General features: G+C 38.2%; 1 protein-coding gene across 7 annotated transcripts; it reads right to left on the bottom strand.

The window, feature by feature from the left end:
* Positions 1 to 947: 947 nt before the first annotated feature.
* Rsrc2 (arginine and serine rich coiled-coil 2) lies at positions 948 to 22,115 on the bottom strand. 7 transcript variants are annotated; one of them, XM_052167871.1, is made up of 11 exons: positions 21,979 to 22,115; positions 19,821 to 19,919; positions 17,839 to 17,995; positions 16,074 to 16,117; positions 13,249 to 13,439; positions 10,955 to 11,158; positions 8,575 to 8,697; positions 5,706 to 5,785; positions 3,162 to 3,394; positions 2,467 to 2,556; positions 948 to 1,596 (listed from the first exon to the last, which is right to left on the bottom strand). In XM_052167871.1, the coding sequence occupies exons 2-11, from the start codon at positions 19,890 to 19,892 to the stop codon at positions 1,417 to 1,419; spliced, it is 1,374 nt and encodes a 457-aa protein (XP_052023831.1). In that variant the 5' UTR covers positions 19,893 to 19,919; positions 21,979 to 22,115; the 3' UTR covers positions 948 to 1,416. The 7 variants fall into 7 exon arrangements, with proteins under 7 accessions (XP_052023831.1, XP_052023832.1, XP_052023834.1 ...); XM_052167872.1 differs by having other exon boundaries at positions 3,162 to 3,391; XM_052167874.1 differs by lacking the exon at positions 19,821 to 19,919 and adding an exon at positions 18,371 to 18,463 and having other exon boundaries at positions 13,249 to 13,461.
* Between the last annotated feature and the right edge of the window lie 20 nt (positions 22,116 to 22,135).

Here is a 22,135-nt window from a genome sequence, read left to right as displayed (position 1 = left end):
CCCAACTGCATTTTCAGACTTCTATTTCATCATCTGTAGGTCTTTACACCTGCCTTTCACCATATGTTAGTTATACCATGTTAAGTGAGTCACATCACTCTAGCTAAGTGTCCCTCATATGAACACCCACCACAAAGCACAAAGCTCTAGCTAACAGGCTCTGAGATACCACTCAGGTCTCAACCTCACAAAGTGGTTTTCGTGTATAGCCTTTTTTTTTTTTTGAGATAAGATTATACTATTAGACCAGGCTAGCCTATAACTTTCAGACATATATATATATACCTGCCTCAGTCTCCCAAATGCTGGGATTAAAAATGTGAGCTATAGCAGGGCGGTGGTGGCACACGCCTGTAATCCCAGCACTTGGGAGGCAGAGGCAGGTGGATCTCTGAGTTCGAGGCCAGCCTAGTCTACAGAGTGAGTTCCAGGACAGCCAGGGCTACACAGAGAAACCCTGTCTCAAAACAAAACAAAACAAACAAACAAAAAAAAACCCACCGAAATCCAAAAAATGTGAGCTATGTTTTTTTCATTTTCTCATGTCTTAGTTCCTGTTGAAAAATACTTCAAAGGGATAATGAGGAAATAGCATACACTGGACTTGTTATAAGGCACTTTATTAGAATAAAAGTGCTCCCATCCCTTTAATGCTTTAGTCTATTTCCTGATTAACATGGATTAACAAATACTGCACACCAATTCTGCCTTGTAATAGAAAAACAGTGCTATTTTAATATGCTCAACTCACCCTCCATTACATTTCTGCTCACTGTGGTATTGCCTACATCCTATAATAGCTGCGCTAAAAGGCATTTATAACCAGTTTTTTAATTATAAAATCAAGACTATAAAAAAGAAACAACCCCCCCAACAACCAAACAAACAACCAAACAAACAACAACAAAATACAACCAACCAACCAAACAAAAAACCCAACCACCAGATAACTTAACACCAGTTTTGAGAAAACCATTTTTATTATCACTGCCCAGCTCATGTGCAGGATTATGTACCAAATGGCCAGATCTTCTAAAGAACATCTACATAACATTTCTTTCATGTTTCAAGAGATGAAAATAACTGTACAAGGTTAAGTACAAAAGTACACAAGACAGCGGACACGAGAAAATCTATGTATGAGATTTTATCCCACCCGAAGCTTTAATATATTTGAAAAGTAGAATTCATGAACTAAAAAATATTGTCCTTCTATAGTCCTGTCAAGTTTAATGGAAGTGGGTTTAACCTGATTACAACACTAACACCAGTATCACTGATCTGATATTTACAAAAAAATCGTATTTTTCAATAAATTAAAGTCAATGCAACACCCATGCAAGCTAGAATACTAGCTGTTTGGTGAACAAGGACCCAACATCAGAACAAGTCTATAAAGTCCCAAATTGATATTTTTCAAACTGTATCCATCCCACGCATGGAAGATGTGAAACCCAAACCCATTCCTCTCTGTGTGTGGGTTTGTGATCTTGCCATTTCATACTGAGCATCAAGATTTCGAAAAACTTCTTCCTGTTGCTTCAAAGTCTTGTAACTTTCTTCATCAACGGAGCTACAGCCAGCTTCATCTTCACTCTAAATATCAAACACAAACGTTTTAACTTTTAAATCATCATCACCAGGAGCACAGGTACACTGTCTGAGTTGCGCTGCCTTTGAGACTGGACATGGACAGTTCTGAACTTTCACGTGGATGCTGAGAATCAAACCTGGGGCCTCCGGAAGAACAAGTGCTTTTAACAGCCGAGCCAGCTCTCCAGCACCAGATATTAACTATTAAAGATGATAGTTATTAAAACACTTGTAAGTATAAAGACATTATGGTAACATAGCCCAATAACTTATTTTAAATAGTGTGGTAAAGAATAGTGTACCTAAGACTGAGCATATAACCGCTATAAAAATGGGATGGGCGTATTTCAGGGCCAAAGTGCTTTCTATTTTAAAAAAGATTAAAGGCATTGTGGGAAGAACAGTGGAGGTGGGGCTAACTGCTAGCAGCTGGAGGTTACTTACTCTGTTAAAGGCCCCACCAAATAACCTATAAAACCATCAGTATTTCCCCAGCAAATTCATTAATTCCGTTTACTTTTCTCTGAGGCAGGATACCAGAGGCTTGGCTGTCCTATACTCTCTTTGTAGACTACACTAGCCTCAGAGATCCACTGGCCTCTGCCTCCTGGAATGCAGGTGTGAGCCTTCATGCCTCACCTGATTTTGAATTTTTTAATACAGAGTCTCATTAAGTAGCCACAGCAGGCCTGATCATTATCTAATAATAAGGACATGGCAAAGTCAAAGTCATATCTATGAGAGTAACCTGGAGAATGGAGATATTCCAAATAAAGTACTTTGGAACAGACACACCACTGAAATACCTTGAAGGTTGGAACTCAATGTTGCCACGAAAACAGAAGTTAGGATCAACTCTAAAGCATAACTCACCTTAATGCCCATTAACTTCCTAAATTTGACATTTTGGTCCTTGTTTCCAAAATTCAATTTTTCCCAGATTTCAGCAGACTGAGATTTGTCCTGTTAAGAAGAACTGGATTTTAGAATATATAAAACTTTATAAAGGCCACAATACAGTCAAAATAAAATAATAGCATTTAATCATTCTTTTACTGGAATTTTTACCTCTATTTTAACATGTAAGAGTTATGAAAATAAATCCCATGCCCACTGAAAAAGGATGTCACATTAACCCAAGCAATCCTGAACTTCTAATCAACCTGCCCCAGCCTAAGTGATGGGAATAGAGGCATGAACCACTATCTCTGGCTTATAATGCAATATTATCTTTGATTAAGTTCCTTATCAGTACCTGCTAACCACCCCTTATCAATACACTAAAATACTAAAAGCTTTCTTCAAAAACTTGGTTCAAATTAATTCAGTCTTTTGAAATTCTAATATAATATCATCCATGAAGGTTACAACTGAGAATCAAACAAATGAGTCTCTTTTATCCAAGTTGGACAAATACACACATTTTGACTTTAAGTAATCATGCCAAACTTGATTATAAAATATACAAGAGCTGGGCGGTTGTGGCGCACGCCTTTAATCCCAGCACTTGGGAGGCAGAGGCAGGCAGATTTCTGAGTTCCACAAACAAACAAAAACCATAAACTTACGCCTTCTTTCTTGCCTTGCCAGAGCATTTTCCTCTTTTTTTCTTGCTCAGCAAATTTCATTGGATTCACAGCTGCTGGGTTATAGTAGCTGGGAACTGCTATACCAGTCTCTGCCAAGGCTTTAGCTTGCAGGGCTGCCATTTGAGCTGCCATAGCTATCTGAGGAGTAACCTGCGTTCCTGATGCCAACAGTGCAGCAACATTAAGAACAGAACCTCCAGTGGCTGCAGCTGCTAAAAAAAACACAATGAATTTTTAAAGACATAAGAAATCCAGTTTACACAAATAGTGTTTGTAAATAAGACATTACAATTTGTAAAATTGTAGAATATTTTTCACTAAATATAAGGAAATGTTAGCTCACAATGAATTAAGATGTTCTTGTGTTTATCAATAGACATTTGCTTAATATCCCCAAAGAAATGTACTCAATAGGAAGACATGAAGTAAGCTAGCAATTCAGAATATAGCTCGCTACCTTCAAAGAAGTGTTTGCCTTCATGTATGTGTATATACCACATACATGTCTGGTGCCAAAGAGAACAACAAGAGAGCATTAGATCTCCTGAAATTGGAGATACAGGTGGCTGTGCACTGCAATGTAGGTGCTAGGAATCAAACCCAGGACCACTGAAAAAAGCAGCCAGTGCTGCTAAGCAATGAGCTGACTCCCCGGTCCTTTTCTTCCAAGACAAGGGATATATAAACCAGACTGGCTTGGTATTTGCTATGTAGACTATACTGTTCAAAAACTCAGAAACTGCCCTGGGGAGCCATCCTCCATCAGGATATAAACCTCTTAAAAAAAAAAAATTTCTTCTCTGGCACTATATTTTTGCATTCAGTCTTGCTATGTTACAGCTCTGTCTAGCCATGAATTTGCCACAAGCCTCTTGAAAGGTTAGATCATGGGCCACCACAGGTATCAGGCTTAAAAGTTCTTAAACACAGGAAGCAAGCTATGGAGTTTTGGGTTTGTTTTTAACCAAGAATAACCATTATTCACTTAGTAAGAAATTAGCTGCTCATGAGTCACTGAGATAGCTTGGTGGGTAGAAAGAAAAGCCTGGTCACCTAAGTTTGGTTTCCAGAATCTGAAGGAAGAGGCAAGAGGTGATTTCAGAAGTTATCCTGATAACTTTGTGTATGTGTACACACACACACACACACACACACACACACACACACACACACACACACACGCACACACAAAGGCATATGCATCCTTATACACGGACATAAACACCAAACAAAAAACAAACAAAACAACAAAAAACCCAAGCAAACAAAAACCAAAACAACCCAAACAAAGCCCCAACTGATATAGCTGGGTGTAGCGGCACACATTTGCTAATAAGTAGCACCTAGGAGGCTGTCATAGTAAGAAGATCACATATTTAAGGCCTGGCTGAGCTACAGGAGACTTTCAAAAATCCAAAGACTGGGTTGAAGAGATGGCTCAGTGGGTTAAGAACACTGGCTGCTCTTGTCGAGGTCCTGAGTTCAATTCCCATCAACCACATGATGGCTCACAACCATCTGTGATGGGATTTGATGCCCTCTTCTGGTGTGTCCTCTTACAAAAACAAAACAAAAAACTTCCCCCCACCCAGAGATTGTGGCAGACAACATGGCAGGCACAGTGGGTGAAGGTGCCTGCATCGAGAGAATGACCACCCAAAATACACCCAATGTAATTAAAAACAAACAAAGGTTTTTCAAGACAGGGCTTCTTTTTGTAGTCCTGCCCATCTCTCAAACTCAGAGATCTATTGGCCCTTGCCTCCTGAGTGCTTTGATTAAAGGCGTGCACTGCCACCAACTGGCTCCAAGATAAAATTCCACCCCCATACAGGGTTTCTCTGTGTAGCCCTGGCTATCCTCGAACTCAGAAATCTGCCTGCCTCCCATCTTGCTGGGATTACAAGTGTGCGCCACCACTGCCAGGCTCCAAGATAAAATCTTATCACAATAAAAGCAAATGTACAAAGGGGCTGAGAAAATAGTTCAGTAGCAGAATGTCTGTCTGGCAAGAGTAACACTCTGGGTCCTCTCCAGCAATATACATCTATACCTAATCTTTATGGGTTTTGTTTTTGTTTGAGACAGGGCCTTACTCTGTTGAGATCCACCTACTCTGCCTTCCAAGTGCTGGGATTAAAGGCAAGTGCCACTATTCAGGGACACAAAATGATTTTTGAGAAGATGAGATGAAAGCATGCAAATGTTTATGCAGTACCTTGATCAAGCAGCGATAAAAGCGATAAAGGTGATTTCAAAATTAAAAAAAAAAAGATTTAATTATTTTCTGCATGAGTACACCACTACAGCTCTTCAGACACACTAGAAGAGGGCATTAGACCCCATTATAGATGGTTGTGAGCCACCATGTGGTTGCTGGGAATTAAATTCAGGACTGCTGGAAGGGCAGTCAGCCCTCTAAACCCCTGAGCCACCTATCCAGCCTGATTTGTTTATTAAACCTTTTGTATCTTTTAAGCTTATACATTTATTTTTATAACCATACAATTAGTAGTAAGTTACCTGCAGCCATTTCTTGTTGTTTCTGCTTTTCAACCATTTCCTTTTCTCGTTGTTCTTGTAATTTCTTTGCCCTTTCTAATCTATCAAAGACAATGTAAAACAACTTGATGTAAAACCAAATATGTACCATCATGATATATATGCAAACATTTTATATATACGGCTTTAATGAATAGCACATTCCTCCTATATATATTAGGTACTAGTCAGTTAATGAATATTTCAGTACAATCCTTACACTCTTTTAAAAGTTAGGGGTTGTCTGTGTTGTCTGTGCTGGCCTTAAACGGCAAGGCTATGCTAGGCTATCACTAGGGAGAAATACCTTGCTGTATTCACCAAAGAAACAACTTCTGACAGAGTCAGCTTTGGCTAGACCTGAACTCTGACACGGTGGGATTACAGGTAGCAACAGTAACTACTACCCTACTGGCCACAAGACAGGGTTTCTTGTGTAGCTTTCGCTTTCCTGGAATTAGTTCTGTAGGCCTGCCTCCCTTAATTGAGATCTTCCTACCTTTGCCTCCATAACCCTGAAATCCTAGAATTAAAGGCTTGCGCATCACCTCCTGACTCAAAGACTAAAGTTTAAAAGTGGAGCCCCTCCCATACCCACTTAAATAGTATAAAATGTAAAAATCCCTAGACAGCCAACGAACACATATATGAAATGCCATTACTAAGATTAAAGCAGAAGTACTTGGTGAAACCCTGTCTAGAAAAAGCAAAACAGCCAGGTGGAATATGCCTTTACCTCAGAAGTTGGGAGATACAGGATGATCTTAGTGAGGTTGAGGCCACTCTGGGTTACAGAACAACCAGAGCCATCCTTATTTAAAAACCAGCAAATACAATTAATATAATCAAAACAGTCTCCAATTTCTGTCAGTACTGGCTATGAAAGCAAAGATAAAATTAATGCCTGTAAACCTCATATTGGTGTTATATATAGGGTAGTGGCAAAACAATGTTTATAATGAATACTGCTTGTGAAAGAATGACCCAGGGTAAAAACAATCCATCTATTTTATATTCAAAGGGATCGCAGTAACTTTTAATTTGGAAGATGATATGCAAAAACACTTCATCACAATATAATAAGGAAGACAAACTAAATTTGGCAAGCTATGATTAGGAAAGTAACTGGTAACATAGAGTATGAATTTCAGCATAAAACAAAAGGAATTATACTTTACACAAAATTACCATGTTTGTTCAGATTCATTTCTCATACAGCAGATTAATCCCTCAGTTCTTGAATGAGAAACCCCTTTCAGATGCTATGTTTCATTAATGTGTTCCAAACCAGGCAGGACTGAGGAAAGTTATTTTTTTGTTTTGTGACATACATGCATTATGGTAACAGTATTTATAATTTTTCTCTTTTCCAGAAGGTATCCCATATAGTCTTGCATGACCTCAAATTCTTAGTGAGAATAAGTTTCTAATTATGTTAATCAGTAAAATAGGTCACAGATCATTTATATCCAAAACGGCTTTAAACTCTGACACTTAAAACATGTAAACATGTTTCTTTGTTTTGTTTTTGAGTTAGTGTCTCTCAGCAGATAGCCTCTAATGTCCTTCCTAGAACTCTCTATGTAGCCCAGGCTGGATTCAAAAGAGATCTGTGTACTTCTAAGTACTGGGAATGAAGGGATTGAAGGCGTGGATCAACAAGTCACACTACTACTTGCAATACTAACATCACTGATAATCTATATCAAATGGCTTGATAGTAGTAAAAACTTTGCGTTTTTTCTTTGTGGTCTTACATAGGCCTAACACTGTCTTCAAAGTATTCACATAGTCAAGAATGACTGAATTGATCTTCCTGCCTCTCAATGCAAGAATTAAAGATATGTACCAACGTATACAGCCTATAACTTTATCTCAGTTACAGTTAAAAAAGAAAATATAATAGATGTATGTAAGAAACAGCAAACTTCAAAGCTTGGAAAATACTGTCAGTTAATAAACAAATCATCATAAATTAGCTTTCCATAACTCCGCCGCTCTAAACAAGACAACTATTGGTTGTACTTGTAGGGCCATTGCAGGTTAGAACCAACTCCATTCACTAAGGTGAACGGATGAAGAAGGGGTGAGCTCACACCTTTGCTGCTGTTCAGTGGAGTTTCTGCCAGGCTGGCTTCACAGGGCAGCAGCACATCAGGTTACACTGTGATAACTGTATTTTTATAATGAAAAAAAAATACACACTCAATTTTGTAAGAAAAAAAAAAAAAACCCAAATCCAAAAAAGTATAATTTTCAGAATATGCAAAAAATTGCAAACACGTTCTTCACTTTTTGCGTCCTGAGGTGAGGTAGCTCTTTGGTTACAGACCTGCTCTAATGTGGCCAAACAACTACCAGCTTAGAAACTTTGGAAATGCAACATTCTTTCTACAATATGAAAAAATAAGTTGGTGTAGGATGCGCACCTACCTACTAAATCTAAAACCAGTGACAAAAATATTTTTGTCTTAATGTGTTGTCTTAATTTGTCAAAATGTGTTTTGTCTTAAGAAAAAAGGGAAAAGAGATCCTTGAGCCATATTTAAAACTCAAAATCCTCAAATGCAAACAAAAGACATTAAAGTCTAAATATGTGAAAAAAAAAAAAATCAGTTAATCCCAAAGGCAAAAACTTGTCAGTCTTCCTGAATGTGCCAATTAAAAGTCAACAAAATTGCCAAAAAACCTACTCAGATAGTTCTGTATCATAAATGTACAGAATCATTTATGGTTAGGAATTTTTGGAGGAAGGGAGGATTTTTCTGGGTTAAAAGCTTGTTTAAATAATTGACCAGCTACTTAAAGTTGAAAAGGAAAAAATATGAATTATATGGGAAAATATACATACCTCCTAGCTAATGCTTCTTGGGCATCCATTGCTGTGTTTCTGCCTCTGAAGGGAGGTGGACTAGGTGTCCGGCTTAGGCTTCTGCTAAATCTTCTTGGTTTTTCAATTCTCTTCTTTCTATCTCTACAATAAATAATATTTCATGTCTCATTAGAGCCACCTAATATGTATCTTCAGTAAAAACCAATTTTCTTTACATAGTTCAACAAAAATCAAAACAGCACATGATTTACAGTTAAAAAAATAAAAAGAAAAATCATTATGTCTGTACACTATTTCTATGCCTGGATTAAGGCCATATCTGGAATCAGTTACAGATGTTTTAAGAAGTCATGAGTGCTGTGAACTGAATTAGAGCAGCCAGTGCTGGTATCCTCCGAAGTCATCTCTCCAACCCCAACAATCAATACATCCTTTATATAATAATTCTAAATTTCTCATACATATGGCCAGTCAAAACCCATGTTATAACTGGAATCACACTGGCTATTTCCAACTTTCTGCTTGTATATGTAGTGATGCAAAGATTAGTTTCAAACACTGCTCATCCTGAATGTTTGTATGTATACAACGAGGATTCCAATATTCCTATTTTTAAGCTGTTATTAATATCTCAGATAAGTTATTAATCAATAAATTAGGAAAAAATGCATAGATAGAACTCATTCAATGGGTTTGGAGTTGGGCTCAGATGTTAAGAGGACTTCTTGTTCTTAAGACTGAAGTTCTATCCGGGTGCTAGTGGCGCACGCCTTTAATCCCAGCACTTGAGAAGCAGAGGCAGGTGGATTTCTGAGTTCAAGGCCAGCCTGGTATACAGAGTTCTAGGACAGCCAGGGCTATACAGAGAAACCATGCCTCAAAAAAAAAAAAAAAAAAAAAAAAAAGACTGAAGTTCGGTTCTCAGAATATATGGTGGGTGCCTAACAACTGCTTGTAACCCTAGATAAAAGGGATTTAAACACCCTCTTCTGACTTCAACTTGTACAAGGCAAACAGGTTCTTGCACAGGAAGAAAACCAGTAAAGGGAGAGATGTCTAACATGTTTTCTGCCCCAAAGGTAGGAAATAGAGATGGTTAAAATCAATAGCCTGGTGATTTCTAGGCTACCTGTATGGCCGTGCAACCAGCCCCTCCAGATCCTTACCTCGAGTATGTTTATCTCTGCCAATCTATATCACTATCCTTTAAATACCCAGTTGCATCTATAGAGCCCATCTTTACGGAAGATGTCACTTGTACTATACAAGAGTTTCAACTTAATAGGCACTGGATTGAGTTGTCACCAGGAAATGTTTTCACAAATTGTACTATGCTTAAATATGCCTAAAATAAACTACTGAGTATCAGAATCTCAAAGTAGGTACCAATACCAGCTACCATTTCATGTTGTTGTACTGGACTTCCCTCTTGCCTTTTAGAAATTGACAATATGACCATGGTATTTAAAGAGACCTCCAAAATCCACACATATGGTAAATACATACCGATATGTAAAATCTTATCTTAAAAAAAAAGGTTACTGACCTAGACCAGAAACAAACTAATTGCCTGAAACCAAGTTACAACAGACTATATTTATATATACATATATAGGACCATAATATACGTACTCAGTAACAACTGATGAAGAATATAGCCATAAATTTGAAGGAGAGCAGGGAGGGGGTATAATGGAGGGCTCGGAGGGAGGAAAAGCAGGACAAAAATGCAAATAAAGCAATCTTAAAACTAAACAAACAAGGGGCTGGAAATATCGCTCAGTGGTTATGAGCACCGCCTCCTCTAGATTTCTTCCCAGCAACCACATGCTGTAAGAGAGACCTGACGCCCTCTTCTGGTGTGTCTGAAGACAGCTACTTACTTACATAAAACAATAAATAAATCTTGGGGCCAAAGCGAGCCGGACCCTGAGTTCAATTTTCCCAGCACCACATGATGGCTCGCAACCATCTATGCAGCTACAGTGTACTCGCATACATAAAATAAATCTTAAAAAAAATCGAATAGATAAATGAGAAAAATAAAATCCAAAAGGTCAGATATGCAGTGTTTACAATACATATATCAAGCAACAGTCATCAAGATTAGCTCTTGTGATCAAAAAACAGACCATAATTTAGGTTACTCACACTTTTATAAGTGTAAGAATGTGCACTGCACTTTTCTTTGTGATGCAAGGCACAGAACCCATGGACAAAGTATACTAAAGCATATCTACTGAGACATGACCACTCGGCCCTACATTTCTTTTATGATGATGTAGCTATTTATTAAAAGTTATTAGATCAATTAGCAAATAAAAATGTTGCACACAAGTTGAGAAAAGCTAAATAGCAAGAAGTCTGCTATACTTTATTCAGCATAATAAATACTTACCGACTTCGACTCCTCGATCTGCTCCTGCTTCTAGTCCTATGCCTGTGTCTGGATCTTGATCGGGAACGTGTTCTGATCCTTCGTTTTCTATCCCTGCTTCTAGATCTTGACTTCTTCCTGTCTCTGCTTCTGGATCGAGATTTTTTCCGATCCCTACTCCTTGAACGAGACTTCTTCCTTTCCCTGCTTCTACTGCGATGGCGCCTGAAATTCAAGTGTACAAACTCGTGATTGCTCATAGATAGCTTCTCTTTTAAAACACAGGTTCTTGCTACATATCCCAGGCAGACCTTTTGATCCTACCTCTTAATTCCTGAAAATTCCTTTCTGTACCACATAAGGTAGGTAACCAAAACTCCAAAATATGCTATCAGGACAGGAAAAAGAAACCTGCATTGTTTATATAACAGAATAGAAAAGGGAGCTTTCTCCACCTCCAGCCATCTCCAGACGCTGTTGGTTGGGCTCTACCGGGGACTAGGCTAGGACATGAGTCCATGAGGACAAATAAATAAATAAATAAATAAATAAATAAACTGGGGAAAAAAAAATAACTTCAACCCAAACAAACCAAACAAATTCTATAGTTGGATTTACTTTAAATGCTGACTTGTTATAAAAAGTGCGAATTACATGCTGGGGTGACAAGTAGACTCACTTTCTGGAGTGCCAATTGTCATTCTTGTCAACTCATCAGCTTTATCTAATTTGAAATATGCTATGTAGACTAAAATTGGTGTCTATCACTACAATGGTAACAACACTGAACCAGGCACATAAAAGATACTACAGAGCATACACATTGGCTGTCATTGATCCTTCTGCTTTCAACATCATTAGAAACACAACAGAGGGGGCTGGAGAGATGGCTCAGCGGTTAAGAGCACTGACTGCTCTTCTGAAGGTCCTGAGTTCAAATCCCAGCAACCACATGATGGTTGATCCCACAGATGCTGGGAGATCTGACACCCTCTTCTGGGGTGTCTGAAGACAGCTACAGTGTACTTACATATAATAAATAAATCTTGAAAAAAAAATCACAACAGAACAGACTGATGGAAGAAAACTACAAAATTTCTTAAAGTTAAAGATTATTTTAAGAACACAAAACGAAAAAGGAAAATGACCCTTGTTTAAAGCCAAGACATAAACATACCAATATATTTGATAATTGTACTAATTATTGCCTAAACCTTACTGAATATAACAATGTTAAAATGGCTTTGCTTGTTTGTTTGTTGAATTTGGTTTTTTCGAGACAGAGTTTCTCTGTATCGCCCTGGCTTTCCTGGAACTCACTCTGTAGACCAGGCTAGCCTCAAACTCAGAAATCTGCCTGCCTCTGCCTCCCAGAGTGCTGGGATTACAGGCATATGCCACCACCAAATGGAGTTCTTAAAAAAGACAAGAACAAAACAAAAACAAAAAACAAAAAACAAAAAGACACCAAGGAGGGAGAGATAGCTTAGTGATTTTTCCAGAGGGTTCTGAACACCTACTGTACTTAGCTCCAGTTCTGAGGAATCCAATTCTCTTCTGGCCTCCTTATACACCAGTTAACATGTGTGACACATACATGAAGACAAAACACCCACATGCACTAAAACAACAGCCGACACATTTGAATCAGGACCCCATTTCCCAAAAGCTGTTTCATTGTGACTAAATATTATATATAACCCAGCACTCTAGAGGAACACAGGGACAATCGCAAGTCTGAAGCCTGTCTAATGGTAGAGTATAGTAATATATACCAGTAATTGTAGCTCAGAAGTTTAAGGACAATCTAAGCTATATAGTGAGTTCTGGGACAGTATGTGCTATAGAGTGACCCTTGACTCAAAAACTAGTAAATTTCTTTAAAAGGTGAAAGGCATGTGAATTTTTGAGTTTGAGGCCTGCCTGGTTGGTCTTCTCACCCAGGAAGGGAAGTTACACAGAGAAACCTATCCCAACCCTCACCCCCCAAAAACAAGAATGTAACTTTTCAAGATAACTGAAGAGGTTAACAGTTCATTTAGCTACTAATTAAATGGGTAAACCATCTCTCAGCTTCTTGGAAATCACTTTTAGATTTATGAAAAAGCCCCAAAGCATTATTCTTCCAGTGCAGGGAACTGATTCCCACAGCTTTGGACATGATAGCTGTCTACTATACCCTAAGATTCTAAAAGCTGAAAAGGTACTACATTAAGATAGTAAGAAATGGTATCCCATTTAAGACTACATGTATATACTGCTACTAGGTATAAACTGTAAGTTAAAGCATTAAACTACAACAACAAAACTGTTACCTTTCACGGGACCTGGACCTTGAGTGACTTCTGCCCCTGGATGACTTCCTTTCTTTGCGTTTGTGTCTGTCCTCGCCATTCTCAGATGAATTTAACCGCTCTCTTCCTTTGTCAGAAGAATGCTCTTTGTCATTGTGCTCCTCAGACTTGTGTCTCTTAGAGGACTTATCTTTGGATTCATGTCTTCTTGCCTGTTTTAACAAGAAGTTGGTTCTTTCAGGAAAATAGTGCAACAAAAAGAGTTAGTATGGGTATCAGTGAACAAATGTTGTGATGCAACATTAGTAACCTTAGGAACGTGTGGCAAATAAAATCTAGTTTCATATCACCTAAAGGTGGCATAGTAATTACAACTTTCTCATTAAGACACAAAATTGCAGTTTGTTCCTTTAGTATCTTACAATGATTTCAAAACAGATTAATGGATAATGAAAAACCACAGCTCAAGTAGAATCCACATTAAGAATTTAAAAAAACAACAAAAAAAACCCAACCCATTTCTAAATCTAATTTAAACAAACAAACAAACAAACAAACAAAAACAAAACAAAAAAAAAAAAAAAAAAAAAACAGCTGGGAGCAGTGGCTCACACCTTTAATCCCAGCACTCAGGATGCAGAGGCAGGTGGATATCTGTGAGACCAGCCTGGTTTACAAATCAAGCTCCTGGACAGCCAGCTAGGGCTGTTACACAGAAAATTCTGTCTCGAAAGAAGAAGAAAGGAAAACAAACAAACAAAAAAACAAGAAAAAAAAAAAAACAAAAACAAAAAAAAAAGAAAAAAGAAACCCACAAAACACCAATCAAGTAAAAAATTAACAGAACTATGGAGTTTGCCTCAGTAGCAGAGCACTTCACTAGCATGCATAAAGTCCTAGGCTCAAAACCCAGTAATAGCAAAAAGAGAAGTAACAGGTAAAAACAAAGAATGGCATTCTGAAATGCACTTCAAACAAAACAGAAAAGTATACTTTAACAAAAGGTTAATATATCCTGCTATTTCACATTAGGCAGAGTAGCAATATCTGCCTGTAACTAGCCACATTCTCCCCAAAGATATTATCTTTCAATGTCTATGAACAGTGGAGCAGCCACCCGGCTTGCAGCAAACCCATCAGGCTTAGAGCTCTACTACATTTATGAATCCAGAGAGGAAAATAACTACCATTTTAAATTAAAAACCAAAAAAGTAAATCAGGGATAATAATTCCTATGTCATAAAACATAAGCTTTTAAGTTAACTGATGATCAAGTCTCAACTCTTGCCACTCAAATGTCAAATTTGTAAGTTCTAAGTGATATTTATTTTCCAACCCAAACTTGGAAAACCCACCTTGTATTTAAAGCTTAAAATTTCATATGACTCAGGGCATTAAACTTATAAAACTAATAGAAACTCAGATCCTCTAAATGGTTTTCTCCTATTTTATATAAACAGGAGCGGAAACACAAAGCTTCACAGTAATTCACTGGGGCTTGGATCCCATCCTTGCCTGAGTGCTACCCAGGCCACCACTTCACCATAGCACAACATGGGTATTTCTCACAACAGGCCAAAACATATTTCTTTTGATTTAAGGTCAATTAACATTAAAAACAATGTTTAAAAATACAACAAAAAAGCAGAGCCAATCATTTTGGAACATGCACAATGACACATCTGAAAATGATCAAAGTGACTTATTTTGCAGAAAAATGAGAGACCCAGAGGCACAAGACAAACCTTAGTTTCATGGCCAGCTCTCTGTTAACATGGCCTTAGAAAACATTCTCAACTTTGCTATATAGTGGTAGACTAGAAAAACTTTAAATGGTAAAATTTCCAGAAACTTTAAGAGTTTATTTTAAATCAGTTCACAAATATAACATTACTATTAATTTTATAAAACATTATAACCCTTAACTGATTTAAGATATATTTATTTAAGGGAAATAGGAGTTTGAATGACTAATAGTTACCTTATCATGAAGTAGGCTTATTATTTTGCTATCTGAGTCTGCAGCGTCTTCAGTTCAGTCTCTTCGCGCATTAGCACGCTGAGTATGATTTATTATAGAAATGTTATCATGTGAGCTAAACAAAATAGTCATTTTCACAAAAACTCTCCTAAATTAAAAACTTTAACAGAGCTTCCATTAGGGGAAGAGGTGAAGTCCCTGCCCACATTTGTTTTGGGGAGTCCCTCGCCCAGCCCCCTGAGGCTTCTTTTCCCTTCGTTACTGCTAATTCTTTTCCTGGGTAGCTCAGTTCTCATCTTCTTAGGTGGGTGAGGCAAGTGAGCTCCTCTCTGTAGTCCAGCTGCTGCCTTTGTTTTCCCTAGGGCTTTACTGTAAATGTCACCTTTCCAACTGTCTCTTATATCTTTATTGCAATAGTATTAGGTTCGCTGAACTATTCACTGAAGGAAAGAAAGAAAACTCAGTATTTTCAATAAAGAAAAAGTCGCCAACAAATAGGGTATGGTTAAAGATGACTGCTAGTTAAAAATCTTGAGCAGTTGTCAAGGATAAGGAGACCTGGGACCTCAGATTAATGGAAGCTCTGTATGACAGGCCTAAAAATCCAGTTTATTCTTCATATATTTTTATTGTGAGTATTTTCACAATATAGTAAAAGTTAATAGCTTTTGAAGGTACTTTCCATATAAACAACTATCTTCTTGAAAAAATGATGAATCCAAATCATGCTTATTTTAAAACCCAATTAACCTTTTAAATTTCAAGTTTTGGTACTTACCTTGATAATAGCAAATAGTCACAAAAACATTTCTACCAGACACTTTATAAGAATTAAAGCACCTATTCACTACAAAGTGTTAATTACCTCTTTGCTTCTGCTCCGGCTTCTGTGCTTTCGTCCATCATTATCTGTGAACACACCAAAATCCCAATTACACAAAGATACAAAAATATCTTCAACACATAATGATACAAAATAAAAAGTCCATCGTACAGGACTTTCATAACAAGATCCAGATTAGAATTAAAAACAAACAAACTAAGGCAAAGCATAACAACTATAACAACTATGACTATAGTACCTCCCTATGACTCCTGTCTTCTAGTTCTCTAAAAGTATGTTTTAGGCTATGTTCAACATTTCAAAACAGAGTGAGCCTTACTATGTTACTGAGGTGAGCTAGGGCCTGGAGCTTGTTATGCAGACCAGGACTGTTTTTGTCAGTGCACCATGCCTGGCCAGTTCATTACTGTAGGTGCCCACATCTGCAGGTCAGAGTTTCCCTTGGGAGTCAGTTTCCTCCTTTCACTTTTATGGGGCTCTGAGGGTTGAATGTAGGTTGTCAGGCTTGCACATATGTGTGCCTTTATCCACGCTAAGATCTCACTAAATATCAAGTCTTGGTTTTCAAATACCTGCTTTCACACACATAGTAAATAAATATACTTTATTCACACACACACGTATACGGGCATGTATATGTGCACATAAAACTCAAAATAAGCTGGGCAGTGGTGGTGCACATGGGAGGCAGAGGCAGGCGGATTTCTGAGTTTGAGGCCAGCCTGGTCTACAGAGTGAGTTTCAGGACAGCCTGGGCTATACAGAGAAATCCTGTCTTGAAAAACAAACAAACAAAATAAAAAACAAAACCCCAAAATAAACAAACCAGGTTTGGGCATACAATCCTAGCACACAGGAGGTTACCCTGGATTAGGGAGACTAGATTGCATTTGACATGTTCTATAGTCAAAGGGATGTCAGCAAGACATTTTTCTTATTTTTGTTTTGAGGCAAGGTTTTATGAAGCCCAGAGTTGACTCTTAAACTTTTGATTCCCCTGCAATGTCACATCAAGCTAGCAAATGTTCAACTTAAAAGTGATCACAATGCCCAATTAAATTTAAACACACACCAGGACATGACTAAGCTCCAATTACAGCTTTTAAACAAATGATTCTTTGGTTTCTCACCTTTGTTTATTAACTTTACAACAGTAGGTCCTTATGTAAGCTAGGCACTCTACTAATTGAAGTCATACCCAGCCCTGCTTTCTTTAAATAGCCTTGTACACTAGTTACCCTCCTTTGGTTTATAGACAGTGTTTCACTATTTCGCCTGGGCTGGCCTGGAACTACAATGTCATTCATGCTGTCTTTGTATTTATATAATGCTTCTGCCTCAGTGTTTGTCTAAGTGTTGGAATTAAAGGTGTATGCCATGCTCAGCTGGTTTCATCTTTTTGAAAGGACACATGAACACCAAGCTTGCTACAGACATACTGCATTACAGGGCTAGGCCTAAGTAAGTGGAAGGGACTGGGTTCTAGCCCTAGTGAGGGAAGAAAAAAAAAAAAAAAAAAAACCTTCCCATTGGGTGCTACAAAACAGTGTGTTCAATAAATGTAGGATATACCACTGTCTAGACAACATTTTTTTTTTTTTGATTTGGTTTTTTTCAAGACAGGGTTTCTCTGTATAGCCCTGGCTGTCCTGGAATTCACTCAGTAGACCAGGCTGGCCTCGAACTCAGAGATCCGCCTACCTCTGCCTCCCAGAGTGCTGGGATTACAGGCGTGTGCCACCACTGCCCGGCTCTAGACAACATTTTATCCCATTAAATTCCTTACCTGATTTTCGTTTTCTTTCTCTTGACCTTGACCTCGACCTTGAATAATGATGTTTTGAGGCTCTAGGAGAAATAGATATATCTGACTGCTCTTTTTTCTTTTCTCTATCTGGTGATGTCTTTTCTGGGGCTAATCCATCTCGTTCTGTATCAATAGCCTAAAAGTTAAAAACAAAAATTATCAAAGTTTATAATTATATTTCCAGTTATCTCCTAGTTTTTACAATTGCAAGGAATGAAGATAGTTGAGTTTTACCAGAAAAACCAAAACCCAAACATGGCTGATTTCCAAGTGGATGTATGTGTAGTAAAGTAACAGATGTAAAGAACTTGACTGTAGGTATTTCCAATAAATATTTAAAGAAACTATAAAACTTTAGATGCTTACCAGTAATCAAATTGTTGTTCATTATTATTAAAAAGCTATTTAAAATGAGCTGTTAAAAGTAGAAAGGTACTTAAAACTATAGGATATTAAAGCAGCATAGGGAGTATTTCTAGATTATAAAAGAATAAGCAGAAAATTACCTTACCTGAGAACCTAATTAACCTTCTTTAATGAAAATATCCCCTTGGCACAGAGGTACAGCAAAACATGTTCTGCCTCTCCGTATTTATGCTCTGGGCTATGGAAACATCAAGCCGTTTCCATGTTAAAGCATTTTATAGGCAATATTACAATATAACTTTTTTTGCAGTGCTAAAAATTAAACCCAGGGTCTCATGCTTGTCAGGCAACTTCTCTATAACTGAGCTATATTCCAGCACTTACAAAAACTGAAACAAAGGACATAATGGCACGCATATTTTCAGAGACCCAATTTACCTAAGGTTCAATTTCTTGTCCTTTTCTAGTTTACAGAAGGTCACCTATCTTCTGTACTCACAATAGCAACCAGCACAGAAACCCATGAATAAATGCCTAAGAATGAATTTCAATTGTAACCCACCACTAAAGCTATTTCTGGTTGAGGATGTAGGTCAGTGGTAGAAGCACTTGCTGCCTATATATGCAGTTCCATACTAAATCACAAGAGATAGAGGTGGGAATCCAACTACCCAACTGTATTTCTGACAACTGTTTGATCCAAATAATAAATGTTTTACCATAGTACTACTAAAGAGGGGGTGAAAATGATGTATAACAGTATTGATGTATGAGATGTTAAAACAAAAAGAAAAGCAATACTAAGGAAGCTAAACTGAAAAAATAGAAAGCTCTTCAAGGACAGGGCAGTGGCGACGCATGCCTTTAATCCCAGCACTTGGGGGGGGGGGGGGCTGAGACAGGTGGATTTCTGAGTTTGAGGCCAGCCTGGTCTATAGAGTGAGTTCCAGGACAGTCATGGATACGCAGAGAAACCCTTCCTTGGGAAAAAAACCAAACCAAACCAACCAACCAAACAACAAAAAACCAAAACAAAACAAAAAAGAAAGCATCTTCAAGGATACACTAAAATCTAAAAGTTCTCTTCAGTTGAGTTTGATTTTGAGACGGCATCTCACACAGGGAAGATAGGCCAGGCCCTTAAGCTCCTAACCCTCCTACTTCCAGAGCACTGAATTACAGATACAGGCCACCAAGCCCAATATTTAGTTGAACTTTGATAAGAGGTACTGTTAACAGACAGTATTGATGTATGAATTTGTCTGTAGTGAAGTATCTGACTAGAGGATAAAGAAATAAATCTGTTCACCCAGATAACAGATGACTTAGGACAGGCCCTGAGAAACTATATTATTATTCTGTACAATTCTCCAGACCCTCCACAGCCAACCCAATCCCCTTGAGACAAGGTCTCTTTATGTAGCCCTGACTGGCCTGGAATTCACTATGCAAACCAGGCCAGGCTCAAACTCAGGTTATCTGCCTGCCTCTGTTAGAATTAAACATGTTGAGCACAGCTGAAGATTAATTGTTCATATTTAAAAAGCTTGGTAAAACAAGCAAACAATAACACCCATAAAACCAAAAGTATTTACCAGCTGTTCCTTCCACCAAGTGTTTATCAACTTCTCATTTAGGACTTCAGAGGGAATAACTACAGTCTTCATCAGGGAGAATCATGACCAACTTTTTCCCTTGGGAAGATTAGTTCAGAAAATAAGTACCAAAATAAAGGAAGTGTATTCTTTTACTGGGGCAAAGAAAGGATCTAAACTGATACCAGACTCCAATAATAAAATAATACAAAATAAGACAGATTTCAAGACTTGAAAGGCTCAGCAGTTAAGGACACACAATTAAAAGGACAAACATACGACTGGAGGTGAAGAGCACAAAAAGATACAGAAAGAAAGCATTCCAAGCAGTAGCCGACTCTCCTAGAATACTACAACCTCCCTGTCTGTGTTATCTCCTAGTAACCCTTGCTGCTCTACTACATTATTAAGGACGACAGTATTCCAAAGAACATTTTTTTCCTTCTTTTCTGTATCCTTAAGGGAGATTTCAGATTGGCCTATGATGAGTATCTTTTCAGCTTAAAAAGCACTTCAAATAAACTACAGGCACCCCTCCTCCCAAGTTGAGATGTCCGAGGGCCCAAAGTTGCCCTCAAACTTTTCAATCTTCTGCTACAGCCTCTCACTTGCTAGGAACACTTTTCCTGAAAACCAATATGAGAACTGAAAACTATAGAAAAAGACAACGCTTAGGCTAGTAAAGCAAGCTCAGAAGCCTGGTTACAGAGGAACCACTGTGTGACACAGGTTATTAGCAGTCATTTCACATATAAACCACACTACAGAATAAAACCCACTTCCTTTATTAAACACATGAAATAATAGGTGCCCTCCCTGTGCCCTGGAGATTGAAAGCCAAAAATATCAACTACTCAGCTTCACTTCACTTTAGTAGAAATCCCTATAACACTGCCTGTAAACTGCACAGTTCTTAATCACCTAGTCTATAAGCCACCCGTTTTCCATATTTAAATTGTGAAAACCCTAGATAATAGCTGAAGCACAGCAGACAAATCCTTTTTCAGAAGAAAAGCAAGCAGCAGATTTAATACCAGGCCAGTTCTCTGAAGGATCAATACCTTTACAGTGGACGACACTGCAGAAATCGAATAACTGAATTTGTCTCACTTAAAATAATGGAATACAAGAAAAACAATACCATACTTTTAGAAAAGCATTAATCCCACAATTTTTAAAAGCTTGTGTGCTCTTTGAAAAGGCGAAAAAAAATCTAAATTAAACTAGAAAGAGAGTAGTTAAGATGCTGAAAAACTACCTGTACCATTTTAATTTCAAATATCAGGAAAAAGTAAGCCTTATTTATAATATGAACTTAAAACCTGTTAGTCAGTAAAGAGAATACAGAATGCTTACAAGAATATTTTCTCTCGAAAACCAAAAACAAATATCACAGGATAATATGATTCATTAGAGATGGGCATAGTATATCTAAGGCAGGCTTCCTGTTCTTAGGTACGGCTTCCATATGGGTCAGGAAAGGGGTCTTAAACAATGCTGCGGTTCTCAATGACTTCTGAGCTCGGGGGGCAGCCTGGTCTACAAAGAAAACCTGCCTCAAAAAAAAAAAGAAAGAAAGATAGAGAAAAAACGTAACACAATTCGCTTTAAAGCAAAATAAAGCGAAGGGAACTGGATAATTAAGACAAAACTTTGCTCTTTAAAAGAACCCCAGTTCTTTAAAAAAGAAATAATAATAACACTAAAGACTGTCTCCTCATACACTGCGCCTTAAAAATCCTGCCTTTTTGACCTGTACGTCCCAGAGGATACTTCTGGTCTTTTTTCCTTTCCGGTCAAATGCGATAAAGCGCAAAGCATCACCTCAGACGCCTTATGAAACGCAGCGCATAACACTAGTCCGGGTCAAAAAGGTAAACCCCAGAGTTATGGGGGCTTTCTGAAGAAATACTGGGTAAGGGAAGTGATGAGGAAAGTTCTGGGGTAAAAAAGCCATTCCCTGCGGCTCCCCACCCCCACCCAGACCGCCTTACCTCCCCCTCCCTGCAGCAGGAAGCCATGATGGCGAGCGCAGAAAGCGGCCGCGGCGCCATTTTGTCCACACACAAGCACGGACAACAACCCCGATAGCTGTCCACCCACTCTGTGTAAAGAAACAAAAAAACAGCCTGGGCCTCAAGCTCCAGTTAGTACCTACCGCCATTATTTTTGAGTCCAGGCCGCTAAGGCGGCGCCTCTGCTTGCCCGCACTCAACAGTACTGGCCGCCTCGAAGCTTCGCCACAGACTAAATCTCTTGCGCGAGAGACCCGGATGGCACAAAAAAAAGGGATGAGGCCCGGCCAGGCGCGTAGC

This window comes from Apodemus sylvaticus, chromosome 22, assembly GCF_947179515.1.
Source record: "Apodemus sylvaticus chromosome 22, mApoSyl1.1, whole genome shotgun sequence".
In the NCBI taxonomy this organism is placed as follows: Eukaryota; Metazoa; Chordata; class Mammalia; order Rodentia; family Muridae; genus Apodemus; species Apodemus sylvaticus.
The sequence above is the reverse complement of the archived record's forward strand: the minus strand, read 5'-3'. Positions and strand labels throughout refer to the sequence as shown.